The sequence below is a fragment of the Spermophilus citellus genome, assembly GCF_964194105.1.
Source record: "Spermophilus citellus genome assembly, chromosome: 5".
NCBI lineage: Eukaryota > Metazoa > Chordata > Mammalia > Rodentia > Sciuridae > Spermophilus > Spermophilus citellus.
Genome location: NC_138186.1, coordinates 81,218,497 through 81,239,193, shown reverse-complemented (window position 1 = coordinate 81,239,193; position 20,697 = coordinate 81,218,497). Strand labels below are relative to the sequence as shown.

At 37.2% G+C, this 20,697-nt stretch overlaps 1 protein-coding gene across 1 annotated transcript in view; it reads right to left on the bottom strand.

The window, feature by feature from the left end:
- COL19A1 (collagen type XIX alpha 1 chain) overlaps positions 1 to 20,697 on the bottom strand; it is a 334,697-nt gene that overhangs the window by 87,922 nt on the left and 226,078 nt on the right. Inside the window, exon 18 of the mRNA XM_081293835.1 lies at positions 4,732 to 4,785. Coding sequence (XP_081149961.1) covers positions 4,732 to 4,785 — 54 coding nt within the window. The remainder of the gene's footprint in view (positions 1 to 4,731; positions 4,786 to 20,697) is intronic.

The following is a 20,697-nucleotide window of genomic DNA, read 5'->3' as shown; positions in this document are numbered from 1 at the left end:
CCACATGAAGATGGCCAAAGAACTACCAGAAGCTAGGAGACAGATAAGTCTGGAACTTACCCCTCCCTGGTGCCTTCAGAGACAGCACAGCCCTACCAGGACCTTCATCTTGGACTCATGGCCTCCAGAACTATGAGACAATGCATTTCTGCTGTTCAGGATACTCAGTTTGTGACATTTTGTTGTGGCAACCCCAGCAAGTTAAACCATAAAATATGGCCTATGAACATTGTACTAACTTAAAATGAAACCAAAGGGTGGCCCAAAGTTCAACCTCTGAGTTACTTGCAAGAAAACATTTTATCAGTTGTGAAAGGGAAGGAGAGGACCCAGGTAAGTTTTGGGGCTCTGTTTAATCAAACCAAGATCTGAAAGCACCTAGTCTCTGCCCAAGCTCTTGATGCTCCCCAAAGACAGTGGCTCCTGGGCAACAAAGGGAGAGGGAGGAAGTTTGGACTTAGTGTATGTTTAACTCTTCTGGGACCAGAAGTATTGCCTGCAGTGTTTCCAATCAAGCCTTCGTTTTATGTGTTCTTGTTGGGCTTACCTTGCTGCTTGGAAAGACCCTGAATATTTGATTTTGGATAAAGGTTTTTTGTCCTTTCTGGACTGTGAATATTAAAATAAAGTTATGATTTGATATATGAAAGGAAAAATAGACTATTTTGCTAGCAAATGGGGTTTTTTTGGATCAACAATTTGGAGAAGTGAACACCAGAATTGGTTGCTGGGAGGCATGGCATCAATCTCCAACAGCTGAGACCAAGTGTGGTAATGTAAGGCTACCCAACTATGCATTTTCAATGCGGATCTTTAAAAAACAATATCAAATGTAAAATCCACCAGTACTTGGCAGTCACAGATGACACAATCTTTTTTTTTCCCCTCCATGTAGGGAGCTGATGGCTTTAGAAGTTGACAGAGCCTATCAAATTTTTATTAAAATCCCCAGAGCTGGAAGAGCAGTTTGCTGGATCATGAGCAGATTTTCCTTAAGGGGAAGAACATGCTCAGCATTGTTGTGTTTTGGCAAACAATCTTGCAGAATGGGAGCAGCTGTTTTGCAAATTCTTTTTGAGATAGGGAAATCTTCTACATTTTATTCATTGCATTTCCAAATGAGCATGCAAAAATACACGTGAACACACATATAATCTTCCTGACCTCACTCCTAAGTCTCTATCCCTCTATTCCTCACTGCCCTTGTTTCCTTCCCTTGTTGATTCATATTATGAAGGGAGAGGGTTTCTAATGCCTAAACTTCCCCTTCTAGGTGACACAGGGAATTTGTAGGTGAAAAGATCAATTCCTGTACTAGGGCCAAAGGGCAAGAGAGGGTTCCAGGGACCAGAGACAAACAATGGATCTTTTAATTTAGAACAGGGAGGGAATGTGTATGAGTACTCTGCTATTCATGTTCCCTGAGGGAGCTGCTTCAGCAAAATCTGGGCTGCTTGACTGTTGGAGCTGCTGCCAGCTAAGGAACTGAGGGCCAGGGCTCAAGTGCAGACATCACATTAATCAATGCCAATTTAAAAGGGAAGATTATTTTAACCTTGGAGTGTCACTTTATATGTCTCAATACACGGTCCATTATTTAATCTCCAGAAAAGTTTTACTCAGGCCCCTCTTCTTTTTTTTTTTGGCTTTCTTTTTTTTTTTAATTTTATTTTTTTATTGGTTGTTCACAAAATTACAAAGCTCTTGACATATCATATTTCATACATTAGATTGAAGTGGGTTATGAACCCCCAATTTTACCCCAAATGCAGATTGCAGAATCACGTCGGTTACACATCCACAATTTTACATAATGCCCTATTAGTAATTGTTGTATTCTGCTACCTTTCTTATCCCCTACTATCCCCCCTCCCCTCCCCTCCCATCTTCTCTCTCTACCCCATCTACTGTAATTCATTTCTCTCCTTGTTTATTTCCCCATTCCCCTCACAACCTCTTATATGTAATTTTGTATAGCAATGAGGGTCTCCCTTCATTTCCATGCAATTTCCCTTTTCTCTCCTTTTCCCTCCCATCTCATGTCTCTGTTTAATGTTAATCTTTTCTTCCTGCTCTTCCTCCCTGCTCTGTTCATAGTTGCTCTCATTATATCAAAGAAGACATTTGGTATTTGTTTTTTAGGGATTGGCTAGCTTCACTAAGCATAATCTGCTCTAGTGCCATCCATTTCCCTGCAAATTCTATGATTTTGTCATTTTTTATTGCTGCATAGTACTCCATTGTGTATAGATGCCACATTTTTTTTTATCCATTCATCTATTGAAGGGCATCTGGGTTGGTTCCACAGTCTAGCTATTGTGAATTGTGCTGCTATGCACATCGATGTGGCAGTATCCCTGTAGCATGCTCTTTTAAGGTCTTCAGGGAATAGTCTGAGAAGGACAGGCCCCTCTTCTTGCTGTGATCATTTATTATAGCCAGGCCATCAGGCATGCAACAAATTACAAAATTAAACAACTTCAGTGTCCCAAAACAGATGGGGATGGGTGCTGGGGATGTCACCAAGTGAAAACATGCATCTCGCTCATTGCAGCACAGTTCACCCCTTTTTTTATGAAGCTCCGCGTGAGGAGGAGGTGATTACAGTGCAGATACACCAGTCAGTGTGGGGACTGGGTGTGGGATTGGGAAGGGGGAGGAATCTCCTCTGTCCTTGTGGGACCTCAGTATAGAGCTCTAAGTGCTCTCAGAAGGAAGCAGAATGAAAGGTTTGTCAAGCTACCTCCTGTTAATTCCCAATGTCGAAAACTTTCTGATGCATTTTTGTAAATTGCAGAATTTGGCAGGAAAAAAAAAGGCTGTGGTCCCTCCTCTTTATTCAGTTATCTTTGAGCTCTAAAGTCACATTCAGGACACATGTGGTCTAAACACTGTGAGCCTCAGTACTGTAATGGCGATAATGATAGCTAGAGTTCTTTTAAGTGATACAATAGCCAAGTTCCAAATACTGGCTTGTAACTAACAAGATTCCCCACTCAGCTGCTTCAGTCAGCTCACATTTTTTGTAATACTACCTTAAAGTTTAAAAATTTACATTCTCAACTTTAGACTCTAAAATATAAAGGCTCCATATATTTTCATTTAAGGAAAAACTGACTCATTGGTAAGATAAAGTATATACTAGAGTAGTATTGGGAGACCTGTAAAGATATGAGCTTTAAAAGTTTTGCAAGTGTTAGCAAATATTTAAGTAGCTGAGTAGCAATTTGGTAAAATTTTACACCAAGGGTGAAAGTAATACAGTATATGTTTTAAGTTTTTCTAGCTGACATTGTTACATGAGAGCCAACTTATTCTCATTATTTTGAAGCATGTATAAGCCCTATTTTATAACTGTAGGAGTCATTACATTGATTAAATTTAGATGAAATATCTTTTATCTTACTTTTTCACTTGTGCCAAGCCCTAATGTTTTGAAAAGGCTAGTACAGACTTATTTAAAAATGTTTAATAAAGGATCATAAAATATATCCTAAGCACTCTTTCTAATAAAATCTAAATAAATAAGAAAATATAAGACAGGATAACCATCTAATATTTATAAAACACAACAAATTGTCTACACATTTAATTTTAAATTTGTCAACCACAAATTGTCTAGGTCCTTATACTAACCCAATTTGATGAATGAAGAAGTAGGATTTAATTAGTTCATTACTTAACTTTTTTTTTTTTTTTGAACACTAGCTATTTTCAAGGCCTGATCTCGAACATAGTGTCTTTGGGATTTGTAAATAGAGAGGTGCAACAGTACTTAGAGGAATTTATAGGAGGAAAAAGCCAGAAAACAGGGAGAGAAGACACAAGAGTGACTGTCCCCACCTTTTTCTTTTTTCTTTTGGGATGGGGGACTGAACTCAGGGGTGCTTGACCACTGAGCCACATCCCTGGCCCTATTTTGTATTTTATTTATAGACAGGGTCTCATTGAGTTACTTAGCATTTCTTCTTTGCTGAGGCTGGCTTTGAATTCAATTCTCCTGCCTTGGCCTCCTCAGCTGCTGGGATTATAGGCATGCTCCATCATACCCAGCTCCCCTCATTTTTCTTTGCAAAATAATATAAGTGATGAGCCATTGTGAATAAAAAGGGCCCTACTCAGTGGACATAATGCATCATACAAAGTGATCAGATCACAAATACTCATTATTGAGTGATGAATCCATTGAGGATTTCATTTAGACTTCTGTTGCAGACATGGTTACTAACCCTTGTCCACTCCCTGTTGCTTCCTTGCAGAATCAGGAGTACAGTGGGCTTGCCTTTTGTACTCAGAGACCTCCACATGGTCATTCCATTTATCCCAGTTGTGATGGAAAGAACTTGGGGAAGTTTAAAGCTGCCCCTACTCACAGGAGGAGGCTCCTGCTGCTGACCTATGGTGTGTGAACATTTGCTTAAGATTTGTGCAGCACCTACCAGTTTTGATAAGAAATCCAACACCTGCTGTGATACCCAGAGCTTCTGGGCAGCAAATAATTGCTTTCTGCCCTTAGAGAAACTAGACAAAGGACATTATCAATGTCTGAACAACTGAACTTTGAATTAATCTCTAATTTATAGAAGTAAAACTCGGAGCTTATGATAATATATGGAGTAAAGTATATATATATAATTTTTGCAAACACTTTTTAGCATTGAAAGATGTTTAAATACATGTAACACCATAAACTCTCAGTGTATACAAATTGTGGGAAAAGAGAAGTCATACCTTGTTAAAATATCCACCAAGAGTCTGTTGTATTCCTTGTAATCCAGGAGGTCCCTGTATTAGAAACAAATCAAAGATAAATACGTAAGCATTTACCAAGACAATGTGCATTTAAGCAACATACTTCTAAGAATCTTTGAAATTATGTAGTTAAGAAAAAGGAAGACTCTGTTTAGTCCAATATTCTATTAACAAGAAAATTATAGAGACACTAACTGGTCATCAGGTTCCTAAAGATTTTTCTAAGTCTTATATGAATCCAAAGAGAGGACCTAAGTGGGAACATGTAACATTTTACCAGAAGGTCAACTTTCAGTATGTTCTTTATTAAAAGGAATTATACCTATAAGAATCTTCCAGGGAAGAAGCTGTAGCTTCAGTTTATATTCTATTCTTCTCCCAGGGCTTTGATCAGTGTATTATAGAAATGTGGGCCTCCACATGTTATTAACTTAGAAAATATGGGAGAAATATTTTTCTGTTGATTTACTCTTTTGAGTCAGTTGTATGTAAATGAGCTGCACATGGACTTCTGGGCCAGAAAAAGATGTCTTCTATAAAATCTCAGACTTCACACATTTAAACACTAGTAGTTTTTAGTTGCCCTGGAAATATTTCCTAAGCATTGTACTGAGAGCCTGGGATGGAAAAGAAAGAAGTGAAGACATCTGTCCATCCCTAAATCTTCTAGGAAGGGAGGGAGAGAAGAGTTTTCCAGAGATTACATTTTGGGGTAAGGACCATAAGAAAATATAAAGCTTAGCATTATTTTAGATCAAGTAATCTAAGCCAGATAGATTCAGCTGTCCTCCAAAGAGAGGTTGTATATTTCATCTAGACTTCAAATACTAAGAAGAGAGAAAATATTATAGAGGCAAAGTACTTTGGGAGATAAGACACAGAAAGAGGAGGATTGAACAAATCCAACAATAGCATTATACAAGGATTATTTTTTTAAAAAGGGAATGAAAGCTTTGAAAGTGAAGAAAAAATTTAAGGAATAATTGCTAGCTATATTCCTTGATGCAGTAAATGCCTTAGGTATATAGAAAAAAATTAATGCTGGCAAACACTTATACTAGGTGCTTCTTATGAATGGCTTGTGACTGAAAATATGAAACCTTTGTATTGTGCCACTAAACATAAAGGACACAAGGATGTGGTGATGGATGTTCAAAAGCAGGTTGGAATAACTCTTGAGAAAATAATGGGCCTCAAGAGTAATGGAACTGACTATGATTGGAAAGACAAACGATGCTGTTACCTTGCAGAAATAAAAACAGAGCTAATGTCAGAAAACAGTTCTCATGACATTATATTTTTCATGTTATTTTTCCATCAGTCAGCTTTGTGTAAAGTATTCTAGGTCAGTTAGATGAAATAATGAGGAAAGCAATAATTGAGTAGGGGGTTGATGCATAGTTTATAGCCAAGAAAATGCAAGTTAATAATTCATTTTCAAAATTCAAAAGACATGCAGTTCCATACATATTGATCCTTCTGCAAATATTTGATGAGGCAAGGAAGAATTTTAGACACCATAGGTAAGATCATTGACAGGTAGTTTAGGAGTCTATGTACAGCAGGCATTCAGTGACTGTGGGTTGATGATAAGGCCCATCAGACCAAAGAACAGTGATAGGGTGGGTAAACTTAGCTTCACATACATTTTTTTTTCCAGTAAAAAGTGAAAGTCTTAATAGTTAGGGCTCTCAAATATAGAAGAACAATTAATAATAAAGTCTCTTGAATAGAACAAAAGAATCAATCTAATAATAATAGCCAACATTTATATAGTGCTAATCATATGCACAGTTTTATATGGATAAACTCACAAAATCCCTACAATGACATCATGAGGAATGCACCATCATCATTATTTATGATTCACAGATAAAGAAAACGAGAGCTGGAAATTATAAGCTGACTCAAGGTCTGACCACCAGTTAAGTGGCAGGGTTAATAGCTAACATCAGCATTGTGCTCAAGTCACCTCTCATTTACTCTGCTATCTTAACATAAAGACAGATTCTCAACCTAAAATCTTGATTTTAGTAATTTTTAAAAATTATGAGCCCAAGAAAATATCAATGATCATTCTTTCATGGTCTACTCACCCTACTAAAATTGGAAAAAAAAATCAACAGAACTTGTACTTAGTACTTATGAGCCAGTACTGTGTTTAGGACAGCAGAGGAAGAAATAAGCTCTTTGCCTTTAGATACAGCCCTACTGTGTAGCTGAGAGAAGGAGATAAGTCACTGTATTCCTTGCATCTACCTTCATGCATTCTCTCAAATCAGGAGATTATGCCTGAACATTCCAGAACACAACTGTACTCAAAATGAATCCTGTCTTTGTGGGGAGAGCAGTAGTCAAGGGATATCAAAAGCAGAGAGCTTTCCAAGGGGATCTGGAATATGGTAAGGAAAAAACAGCAGCAGAACAAACAGCATGGAAGGGGTTTCATGCTACAGAAAATTAACAGTGGATGAGAAGAGTATAAACAATAAGATGGTGACAATTTTTAAAGAATTGCGTGAGACTTGGGTATGACTCTTAACAGACTTGTTATCCGCCCACATATTTGTGGAGGATAGCTGTTTTTCATAAACACAGACTACGTTCCGTTCCTCATCTAGAATTTTGATCTTGCTGTTGAGTTTACCCTTGGGGTGGGGTGAGAAAATATGGGTGGCTCAGTGAAGCTGTTCCCTCTAAAAACAATGGCAAGAGCACAACCCTCTCAAAAGAGCCAAGAGCCAATAGAAAAGTTTGAACAATGTTATTCAGATACCCAAAAGATTAATAAACCCACAAAAGTGACTTCCATATTTTCATATGTTCCTTTCTTGCCATAAAATGTCATATCCACAAAGTTGTTGCTCCGAATGGGTTTGATCTGAAGCTTTAGGCTCTACTACTTAATCAGATGATGAGCATTTATGATGACATTTTCTTTCTTACTCTTTTAGTCACTAGAGTACTTTGAATACCATAAATTCCAAGATTAATGTAATAGAGATTTACAGCTAACAGTCTATGTGCAGGCAGTACTTTATGCAAACTCTCCTAGAGGGCTGAAGAAACCCTGCAGAGACTGAAAGGAGACACTAGCATAGAGTGTTCAGGAAGTATACGTCTACACTAACTGTGGTTAAGTGTGGCAATGACTCACCTGGTTATTTTGAAACTGTCAAAAAGGAACAACCTCAGTCAAAGCAATGACTATGGATAAACACTAAGCACATATATGCCAAGAGCAGTTCTCTGTTTATGGTTAGAAAAACAGGATAGACCTTGGGGTGTCTTGGAATTGGTGGCTGTCCTATAGCTACATTACCAACAGATGTGTTCATTTTCTGTCTTCTGTTCTGACTTGCAACATGGCTGTAGTAGATTCAAGGAGTCATTTGTGTCTAAGTTTAGCAAGAGCTGTCAGTCTTGTAGACTATCAATCAACTCCAAGGAAGCAGAAGTTAAAGACTTGTGCTAAGTGACAGTTCTCCTGGCTTTACAAGTGTCACTGTTATTAGTAGATGCTCTAGGGCACTTGAGAGGTAATTTTCTCTGAGGTTTGCGTTTATAAAGACCCATCAAGAAGACAGTGAGATGACCCAGGCCCAGTATACAGGCTACCTACAGAAGGCATGTCAGCCTTGGCTAATGCTCTCAGAAGTTCTAGGAAAATTGGTTGAAGATTTGTCTTGCTCACAACAGAACCCCACAGCAAGGCTGTACAAAAATCATAGCTGTATAATTTCTATCTTTTGTGCAATTTCTGTTTTACTCTATTTATACTGGGTTGGGAATGTTATGTTTTAGATGTGATGTCCCCCAAAAGCTCACGTGTGAGACTATGCAAGAAGATTTAGAGGAGAAATGATAGGGTTAGAACCTTAAGCTAATCAGTGAATTAACCCCCCCCTGAGGGGATTAACTGAGTGATTAACTGTCAGTAGGTGGGTGTGGCTGGAGAAAGTGGTTCATGGATATATATTTTGTATCTGGAGAGTGGAGTGTCTCTCTCTGCTTCTAATCATTATTTGAGCTGCTTCCCTCTGCCACACTCTTCTTCCATGATGTTCTGCCTCACCTTGAGCCCTGAGAAATGGAGCTGGCCTTCTATGGACTAAGACTTCTGAAACCCTGAGCCCTCAAATAAACTTTTCCTCCTCTACATTTCTTCTGGTTAGATCTTTTAGTCATAGTAGCAAAAAAAAAAAAAAAAAAAAAGTGAAAACAGGGAAATACAGGACATTTGAGTTAATATGAAGAGCACACAACTATAGAGCAGCTTTAAAATGTTAATGAACTCAAGGGAGACATACCTGTTCAGAGCCCAACTGTACCGATGTGTAATTATCTGAGGGGTCTATAAACCTAGCATGGGTAGAGATCCTGAGGTTGTTTTCTACTGCAAAGAACCATATCTCATGTGATGAAATGAATTAAAAGTATATATAATTTGGGAAGTACAAACTCTCAGCATTTAAGTACATTATAGTAGCATTTAAGAAATTTTTGACTAAAATCTTGCTGGAGCTAGAAAACAGAAAACCATGATGTCTGCCACCAGAGTTATCAAACGTATAGTGTCAAAATGATGAACTGTTTGTACCATCATCCTCTTATAGTATTGGCTGCATATTCCCAAAGGTTAAAAGATGAAAAGAGTCCTCTGTTAAAAAAAATAAACTTCCTTAGTCCTGGGCTTACCTATACTCTCACTTTTCAGCCAATGCACCTCATATCACAGACCTATACTTTTGCCCTTTTACCCCTCACTATTCTTTGTCATGGGCTCTATGTTCACATCAGGGTTTGGGTCTTTTGGCTCATCTCACACTAGCTATGTGAATCAAGATCTCCAACTCTTCAGTCAACTCCTCTGCTTACTCACTGAACCTCATCCCAAAACTATTTTCCTTTCTCCCTTTCCTCTAAAAGCTCCCTTTAGTTCTTTATAACTTTGCTGACTGAGCCTCCTTGAGCCATCTGGACGCCAATTATCTCTATGCACCATAGCTCTTCAATTTCCTAATAGGAGTTTCTCCCATAATTCACAAATACATATTTTCAGGTTATATACAACTGCTTTTGGCCCTGTGGGTTTCCAATTAACTTCAGTAATGACCTTTGGAATACCCAAAACCTCTGTGAAGGAAGTTGTAATAATCAACTCTCTTTAAACTATGCAAAAAAAAAAAAAGCTTTGCTTTAAGAACAGATAGAAAGTCTGTTATTGGAAACTCATTTGGACTCACTTTCAAGAAACACTTCCAATGTTCTAATGGGCAGTAGAAAATAGAGCAGTCAGTAATTATTTTTCCATTGGTATTTAAAAAAAAAATGATGAAGCCTAAACTCAGATACAGGGATGGCAACATGAAGCAACAACAAAGCTTGGAAAAGCTAAATGTCAAAATGAATTTTTTTCATATAAGTTTCCATCCGTAACACATTATATATAACTTAGCAAAGCACATTTACACTGATTATAGTGGCTTGTGTGCCTGTCTGCAGTCCTAGTTGGAATGAAAACTCATGAAGGCAGGGGTTTCAATCCTCCTAAACCCATCATAACACAAGCTGTGGTACTTAGAAGTTTCCCACATCACCACTCCACTCCCAGCACCAAATGTTTGCTGAATTCAGGGAATCATTGCTCTTACAAGAAAAATTCTGCGAGGAAAGCCAATTTCTTGCTTGTTGGTTTTGATTTTAGTTATAAATGGTTTTAAACAGAGCAAAGGGCTTGCTGCTTCCAGATTTATAGAAGACAGAACCAACAGATTTAAATTAATCTAAGAATATGGCTAGTTAATTGAAAGCAAGGCTATAGTGAGTTCCAGTTAAGTTAGAAAAGAGTTCATGGATAGATTTTGACCAGTATTACAAGGTATAAAGTTGCACTGTAATCCCGAGGGAGGGAAAAAAATCAATAATGCTCTTTAGATTGAAAATATTTGAGAAATCAATTCTTCCTTTTTTAAAAAAAGATCCTTTTTTTTGGTCTTAGTATTTGCTCTAAATGAAATTTTTTCAGTGTCTCTTGGGATTTCACTTTGTAAATTAAATGGTTGTAACTTCATTATGGATTATTTTTCTGAGAATGCTTCTACTGCAAATTTTAGTAAGTTAGGAGATGTCAACACCTGTTCTTCTCCTTCTACAAAAAAGAAAAAGAAAAATCACTAGAAACTCTGAATATGACTTCTGAGACCAGAAGATTTGAGTGTTTATATTACATCTACATTTCAACACAGAGATCTTGATGTTTCATATTTGAGATTACCATGGCCATCTTAGGAAACATGGACCAGGTATTACATATTGAGTGAAATTTTAAGATTCCTAGAAAGGGCTCTTTTTTCCTCTTAATATCTTGCAAACTATGGTTTATACCCAAAATTCCATAAAGAAAGGATCGTTCATTTGATGTTATTACCAAGGACATATTTGATTCACTGGCTAATACATAGAATCATGAAATCTGAAATTATCTCATTTTAAAATAGATAATTTCAAGTGTTTTTGTTCACATTGAAAATTAGTTGAGACCATTATGTTAAGAGATACAGGCCAAACTCAGAAGGTCAAGGGTTGTATATTTCTCTCATATATAGAAGCTAGAAAGGAAGAAGGAAAAAAAAAGGCAGGAGGGTGGTGGTGGGGTCCTCTACCTGTGTCTCATGCAAGTAGAGGAAAGGGAGGTGGGGGTGGTTGGGAGGGAAAGGGGAAATACTGAGGAATGATATTGGCAAATTATATTGTCATATTGTGTGCATGTATAAATATGTGACAACAAATCCTACCATTATATACAACTATAATGCACTGATTAAACCATGGAAGGAAAAACAAAACAGGAAAATCTTTGTCATACAATTTGAGAGGTTGGAACTGCACTGCCAAAAAGTAGTCTCTAACTACACATGACTCTAGAAGCTTAAAATATGAATAATTTGAATTGAGATGTGTTTTAAGTGTAAAATACACAGGCAATTTTAATGAATTTGTAGAAAACAGAATGTAAACTGTCTCATTAATAACTTTATACTAATTCTATGTTAAATAGTGTTTTGAATCTGTTATATAAAATATACTATTAAGATTAACAAAAAGAAAATTAGATCTAGCAAGTTCCAGATGATGAATATGTCTGCATATATTTAGGTCAGCATTCTTAAATGATGAAGTTTCTTTATAACGTCTTGAACAAAGAAAATCAGGAAGGACAGAAACAAAGCTGAAAGTTAAAAGTAGATGCTAATGAAAGAATCAAAAAAAGTATCAACCATTTTTCCTTGAAAATGATGGGCCATGGGAATAAATCCTGGGAAAATAAGACAAAAAATAATACAATGGCAAACATGATAAAGTGGGGTACAGATAACAATATTAGCAAATAACAGTTAACCTTTAGAGTAACAGTTGTGTGAAAACTTGTCTTACATCAATTTGTGTTGCTATAACAGAATACTTGAGACTATGTAATTTATAAACCAGAGAGATTTATCCTCTCACAGATCTGAAGGCTGGGGAGTCCAAGATTGAGGCCCAGGCATCTGGTATAGTAAGGACCTTCTGGCAACAACCTTACATGGCAGAAGGCAGAAAATCAAACAAACAAGCTAGCCAAATGCTACGGGAAGCTTTTTTCAAATAATGCCTTAACCCTATTAATAAGATAAGGGCCAACAGATTTAGATCAATCTAAAAATTTGGCTAGTTAATTGAAAATGAAGCTGTAGTGAAGTTTTTATTAGTCACCTCTCAAAGTCCCCACCTCTTAATATTTTCTACTTGAATTTTGGAGGGGCACATTTTAAAATCTTAGCATGTATGCACATATTATTGCATTTAACTCTTACAACAATCCAAAAAAGAAGGTGTTATCCTTATTAAATATAGAGTAAAAGGCTAAATATCTTATCCAAGGTCATATAACCAGTTGACAAGAGCTAGCCTGACCCTACCCTGACCCATATACTTGATCTTTTAACTCTTCCATTTAAATTGGCTGATACTGAGCAGGTGATAGGAGAATAAAAGATTGCAGGTAAAATATCACAGGATTTCTCAATGAGATAGAGAATCAATAAGGGCCAAGCAGAGGGAGCTCTGAGACATGGTGTAGATATATATTTTCAAAGATGTGGAGGACAAGAAGAGATGAAGAGGAAAGCAACCAGAATGGGAGAAGGTAAAGGTTAAGAGAGAGGAATAACATGGACACAAAGAGAAATAGAACCACCATTTGACCCAGCTATTGCCCTTCTCGGACTATTCCCTGAAGACCTTAAAAGAGCGTACTACAGGGATACTGCCACATTGATGTTCATAGAAGCACAATTCACAATTGCTAGACTGTGGAACCAACCCAGATGCCCTTCAATAGATGAATGGATAAAAAAATGTGGCATTTATACACCATGGAGTATTACGCAGCACTAAAAAATGACAAAATCATAGAATTTGCAGGGAAATGGATGGCACTAGAGCAGATTATGCTTAGTGAAGCTAGCCAATCCCTAAAAAACAAATACCAAATGTCTTCTTTGATATAATGAGAGCAACTAAGAACAGAGCGGGGAGGAAGAGCAGGAAGAAAAGATTAACATTAAACAGAGACATGAGGTGGGAGGGAAAGGGAGAGAAAAGGGAAATTGCATGGAAATGGAGGGAGACCCTCATTGTTATACAAAATTACATATAAGAGGTTGTGAGGGGAATGGGATAATAAACAAGGAGGGACATGAATTACAGTAGATGGGGTAGAGAGAGAAGATGGGAGGGGAGGGGAGGGGGGATAGTAGGGGATAAGAAAGGTAGCAGAATACAACAATTACTAATAGGGCATTATGTAAAAATGTGGATGTGTAACCGATGTGATTCTGCAATCTGTATTTGGGGTAAAAATGGGAGTTCATAACCCACTTGAATCTAATGTATGAAATATGATATGTCAAGAGCTTTGTAATGTTTTGAACAACCAATAAAAAAAACAAAGAGAAATAAACCCTGAGGATTTTCATTAGAGAGAGAGGGAAGAAAACAAGCAAAATTAGCTGTGAAAGGAAAGGAAGGAAGTCAGCAAGATGCTAAGCATCATCTTAAAATGACTTGAGGTTCTAACAACACCAAATGCGGGGCAAAGTGTCTTAGAATTTATGAGATGGTAGAAGAAAAGTGAAAATAGGAATATATAACTAAGACAATTTTGATGGGCTGGAACTCCTATGAGCATGAAATTGCAGTGAATAGTTGTGGGAAAGTTGTTACACAGGGAAAACGGAACATCCTTCTAATAAGAGTACAATAGAGCCACGGTATTCTGTTGTAGAAAGGAGACCTGTCTATCGGCAGTGTGGAAATCAGAGGATTTAAGTGACAACAATATAATAGTTTAAATATTCATCAAGGATATCTTATGGGGATTTCCCCTACAAAAGGCCATAGCAGTTTGGTTGGCAGCCAGCAGCCTGTGCTCATTCTTGGTTGAATCCCTGGAAATTCTGAATAGTACTGTGATCCATGATCTTCTCACAGAAGGAGGTGTCTAGTTTCTTCCCACCTCCCAGTGGTACCTGCACCATTCTTGGAAAGATGGAGAGCTGCTAAGGATCTTGGTGTAAGATATGGCCAGCACCCCTGGTTCAGAAGTTCAGAAGCTGTGTGATTAACAGGTGAGGGATTGCAGCAAAGGCAGCTTCTGGATCTTGAATGAGAGTTTTTCACATCTGCCACTTTGGACATTTTTCAAACTCATTCCTCTGTGTATTCCAGGAAAGTGCTCACTTGAGCTAGGCTTGTCTGCTTCTAGCCTGCATACTGAGCTGTGTAATTGAGGGAACTCAAGCATAGGCAGTTTATGGTTGTATGAATAAGCAAAATACTCAATATGTGACCTGATTGTTTTCCAAAATTGCACAGTCCCTGGTTTCACTTGTCATTTCGGAACAGTAGTGGGAGGACGAGACTGTGACAGTGAATGCATTCAATGAGTATAATTAACCCATTTCATAAAAGCAGATTTTCCAAATTATGCTATGAAGCTCGTGTGTGTGTTTAACCCTTTATTTTACAAGGCAGAAAAAACATCACTGTTGAAGTCACATGTTTCCCCAGGTATTGATCTAGTTGGTCTAAACCCCACTGCATTATTGATAGCATGGAATTATTTTTGACTGATTTGACTGGTTAGAAAAAAGAATGATCCCTTCCCTAATGCTGCCATTCTGATTATTCATCCATAAAATGTTTCAAACTCATCTCTCCCTGGTATGTTCTACAAAAGGAAAATATTATTTGTCAGCTTCCTGCAATATAAGGAGCAGCAGGAGTCTTTAGAGTAGAAGCAACATCAATGATCCAGTGCAAGGTGATAAAACCCACAGGGGCATGAAAGCTAGCAAGGATGTGGATGTGAGAAACAAATTATTTGCATCCAGTGGTGTCCCCCAAAGATGACCACCAACAAAAACCATACTTTGGGAACTACTGTGTCTCTACCTCCTTGTCTGGCCTCAGGAATCTCTCCACATGCCACCCAAATCAGGAAGAAAGTCATCTTACATAGACCCCATGGGCAGCCTCCACAAATCAGAGCTTTCAGTTTGTTGACTGTAATTAAGAGATAACATTCACTCTTTTAAAAAGTATTGGTAGAATGACAATGCTTCCTGTGCAGAGAAAATGTAATTTCCAAGGCACACTGCTGAGACTTAAGATAACCGGGCTGATGGCACTGGCTCACACACTGCCAAGTTATACAGAGAGGCCAAGAGGATGTGCAAAATTCAAATAGCTGGGAACATACAGGATCCCTTTGGAAGAAAGCAAAATGAAAAATCTGCAGGTCTATTTGTAGTCTCCAATTTCAACTCAAATGTCTAATATCGAGTTTTCCCTCTGGTTTGTATGTTGCACCACATGATAAATCTAATCTAGAAATGACCAATTCTTGGTCCATGGAACCCATGGTTACAGAGAGTGCATGCAGGAGAGGCCCAGAAAAAATACTCAGTGATTTTAGTTTTCACTTAGCCCCTTTCCACAAAGAATTTCAGGCAACAGAGAAAACACTGATGATATCAGCCAGTGAAGAAAGAAGTAATTAGTGATCATAGCCTTTACTAATCCCACAGGATGGGTTTCCCATTTTTAAAATTAATTTGGAATACTATGCTGAAAGTTATAGAAAATAGTGATAAAATCTCATGAACCCACAATCTGATGTTATTAAAAGTACCAATTTGTCATATTCGCCTCAGATATATTCACTATTTAACAAAATCATTGCAGACATACCAGAAACCAGTTCAGACCTCATTTTCCACCACATTCCCTTCCACGTTGAGGGACCCCAAGACAATGGTGAAAACTGTTACTCCTTTTGTCACGTAATTTCTTTTAGTCTTTTCTTCATCCATACCAGATGGTAGTTACTATTGTGCAGAGAAAACCGACTGTAGGGGCTTCCCAGAGCCCCTTATTTGCTGGGGCCCTGAGTTTTCTTGGTAACATAGATAAGTCTTCTTGCCTACCTCACAAAGCTACACAGCAATAAAATGACGATGTAGAGTTATTTTTAGAAAGTATACCATCAAATACAAACTATAAACTTATTTAGGAAATAAGCCTCCCTTTTTGAATATAAAGTGCTCTGATAAGTTTGGTTGGCCTTTGATTTCTCAAACCTTAGTGTTTACCCAAACCAAAGAAATGGTGCTTAATTTATGCACTAGCCCAGCTAATTACAAGTTTGCTAACTATATATCAAAGATTTCAAATATTCTACTCTATCATTGGTATAATAACATAAATTGGTCCAGATGTCTTTAAAGTTGTTTTCAAGAACATGATTCTCCATGAAAACTAGTCAGTGGCCAGAGTATAACCACAATTAATAAAACACTTGGGAAATCAGAAAGTGGTAAATAATGTCCCATTGCTGCTGTTCAGAGAGAGAGAGAGAGAAAGAGAAGTAATTAGGAAACCAAACCCAAGTGCTGGATTTTGAAATCTCAACCTGATACCCGCAGCTGTCTCACATGCATGTCTATGTATTCTGTAGTCACACAAGGTGACACTGGAATTTTAGCAATGTTGACAACAGCTGTTTTGTCTGGGCCCATGACCCCAGTGGGGAACAAGTGGCAATAAAAATAATTAACTGGCTGTGTCTCCATTTACAGGTCTTGTGTGTCTATATTTTTAAATCTGAGGATGTCATCTTGTTTTTAATAGGAAATGAAATTACTGTTCCCATTGAGTCAGATAAATGATTTGGTTCATTTTCTCTGAAGATATTATCATTACAGTGCATGGCCTTTAGACATTTAATAGACAGAAGAGCCAGGTTCTTTGTTGAAAGGAAAACCTAGAATCGTGACAAAACCTTGATCATGGCTTCTAGACAGGGTGCAAAGAATATGAATTGGATTTTGACAGAGACCTGATGAGCCTTGAAATGCATACAGTCACATACAGGATATTTTAATAAGAAATGTTTCAGTCAGACATTTTTTTTTTGTCATCTGCTTTATTCAGCAGTCCAAAATGTGTTTTGGGTTATTAACTTGTTTTGGAGAGGACATTGCTTTATACTAGAAATAGTAATTTTGTATCTTGAATTCTCAGTGCAGGGTAAATAAAGTTAGAGATGGAAAATATACAAGTTGTGGATAGCAATGCATAATGGGTACCAAGTGCATTAGTTCTATGATGTTTGAGGGCATGCATTTTCGTTGTTACAACTGTTTATCTGACTCAGCATGTGACCTATCAGCAAGGAATCCTCAGGCTTAGCTTCAGGGACAAAGAAAAACTGACTTATATGTGACAGAATTCTCCATATTTAATGAAAAGTATGATGTCCAGTGGACTCAGACAAGACTGAAATTGAATGGGCTACAACCAAAGCTTTGCCAGTTTTTTATGTTCTCTCAGCAAACAAGTCTGTTGCCTATTGTTAAGGTTGAGATATGAGGTGTCCCCCAAAACTCATGGGTGAGACAATGCAAGAAGATTTAGAGAAAAAATGATTGGGTTATGAAAGTCTTAACCCAATCAGGGATGGAATTAACTGAGTGGTAACTGAAGGTGAGTAGGGTGTAGTTGGAGGAGGTGTGTCATTGGGGCATGCTTTGGGGGTCTATATTTTGTATCTAGTGAGTGGAGTCTCTATGCTTCCTGATCATCATGTGGGCCACTTCCTTCCACCCACTCTTTGCCGTGATGTTCTGCCTCACCTTGAGCCTCAAGGAATGGAGCTGGCTATGTATGGACTGAGACCTCTGAAACTGAGTCCCCCAAAACACTTTTCCTCCTCTAAAGTTGTTCTTGTCAGATTGTCACAGCTGTGGAAAAACTGACTAAAGCACTGTTCTACTTAGAGATTAAAAAATGATGGGCTAAAAAAGATACTATGTTGAGGATAATTGATTTGTATCAGCAGGAATAATAATTTCATCACATGAAAAATCAAAAACCAAAATTAACCACCTCAGATTAAAAACAACAACATCTAACAAGTACAAAAGGGAAATGTGATCAGTTGATTATTTTCATTGCCACCTGTACCCCCCCACTCCTATTCTTATAAGGCCCTGTGTGATAAAGCCACTTGACTCTCAGAGTTTTTTCTGGCACTACAGTTCTCTTAGCTCTTTTATATTTAGTAAGTGCATCAAGATTTTCCCCATCTAGAGCCCTTTTCATGTCTGGATCTGATTGGACAATTCTTGTCACCTGCTTAGAGAGCCCTCCCTTGGGTCTCTGGACCAGAGCAATTCCTCTCTTCCTTCCAAATATTTATTATTTGGAGTTTTTTGTTTGTTTGTTTGTTTGTTTGTTTTAATCAGAGGAGTATGCTCCTCCTTTATCAGAGGAGTTTGCTCCTCTACAGTACCCCACAGTCAACTGAAATTGTTTAGTTTATTATTTAATTGCTTAGCAATCCTGCTACACCTTCCCCTCTCGTCATAGCAGAATGTAACTTATTAAAGGTAGAGAACTTTTCTGTAGCTTGTTTGTTACTTTGGCTTTCTAAACCCCTATATATCCATTGTTTATAACAGAAAAAGGGAAATCTGCAAGCATGACAAACCCTGATCAGATCAAGACTTATAGACAGGATGCTAAGAATATGAATTAGATTTCCATGGAGACCTGATGAACCTCAAAATGCATTTGGTCACATACAGGATATGTGATTAACATCTGGTAGATGTTCAATAAGTAGTTGTTAATTACCATATTCCCTCTCACCTGTATCCATTCAAAGCCTTCAGCAGATATCTAGAGGCTATAGATAATACCAATCTGTATATGTTTTCTTCTTCTTCTTCTTCTTTTTTTTTTTTTTTTGGTACTGGGGATTAAACCCAGGGGAACTCTACTACTGAGCCATATCACCAGACCTTTTCATTTTTCATTTTGAGGCGGGGTCTTGCTGCATTCCACAGGTTGACCTCACATTTGTGATCCTCCTGCCTCAGCTTCACAAGTTGCTGAGATTATAGGTGTCTATCACTGTGCCTGGCACAAATTTTATAATTTAATGCCTCTTCCATCATGTCATAATTTTTGTAGTCTGGAGTATAATGGCAAATTTAGCCATAATTTCTTTTTCCTTTTTCATAATTTCACAAAGAGATTTGTTCTTGTCATAGATCTCAGAAATCTCAGCTTCCTTTTTATTTCTTTATTGAGAATTTCCCTCTTTTCACTTACAGCTTCAGCTTTTCTTTGGCATATCCCAATTGCAAACATCACCGTTCTTGAACTTTAGGGCCATTGTCAAGTAAGATAAAGGTTGTATAGTGTGAATTCAGTGGCCAGAGGTGATCCATATCCTGGATGGGACAGAATAGGATGATGTGATATTTCATCATGCTAATCAAAATGAGGTATAGTTTAGAACTCATGAACTGCCTATTTCTGGAACTTTCCATTTAATATTTTTGGACCATGGTTGACCACAGTTAACTGAAAGTATAAAAAGCAAAATCAAAGATGGACTCACTTTTGTAAATGAATCCAACTTTATATCCTAAATTTATTATTTTAAGTGTGTAAACTGCTATGTAATCATACCTTTTAGATTATGTAATGATTCATGCTTTAAAGGTAAAAGATGTTCCACTTAAATGAAGTTAAAATTAAAGTAGAAATAACATGATTTTGTATATTTTAAATCAGATCAGTGTTTTAGAAAAGAAGCATAGATTTAACTGGAGTAAGTTCCTATTAAATTAGTGCTGCAGAGTTTTGTTGGTGTTTTGTAACAGCCATTTTAGAGGTCCGTGAGCTAAGTAAAGATTTTTCATCTCAAGAAAGTATCATGTTGAAATTAAAAATGGTATAGTACTTATCTTTAAGGTACAAGATAAACAGAAAGTGCAACAAAATCTTGAAAATTGTATTGATTTATAATTAAGCATAAAACACTGAAAAATTTACATAATCTGCAACATCCTCCCAAGATCTATGAAGTGTCATTTTTTTTTTTTTTTGCTTAGAAATTTCCAAGTAGAAACAGTAGAGGGAGCTGCTGCCCTATATTACACATTTCTTGACTTTTCTGTTTTCAACCTAAATTGCTATGCACTGAAATGTGACACATTTGAGCCTACTGCTCATTCTCATACTGCAATAATGAAACAATGCACAAAAACAATACCAGAAAAAAAGAAAGAAAAATCAAAAGGCCTGCCTATAATAGAAAGAAATAATAACACATTTTAAAATTAATGTGGTCTTTAATAAACGCTCCTTAGAGTGATGATGAATGAGAAGTAAAGTTAATGTCAAATGGGTGGGCTAATACATACTTCCTTTAATGGCTCATTAGTTAAATTCTCTGGCTTTCCCTCCTGCTCCGCCTCATTTCCAGCTGCTTTCCCTTCTTTTCTAAAGAAACTAAAAATCAGAATACTTGAAACAAAATATTCTAAG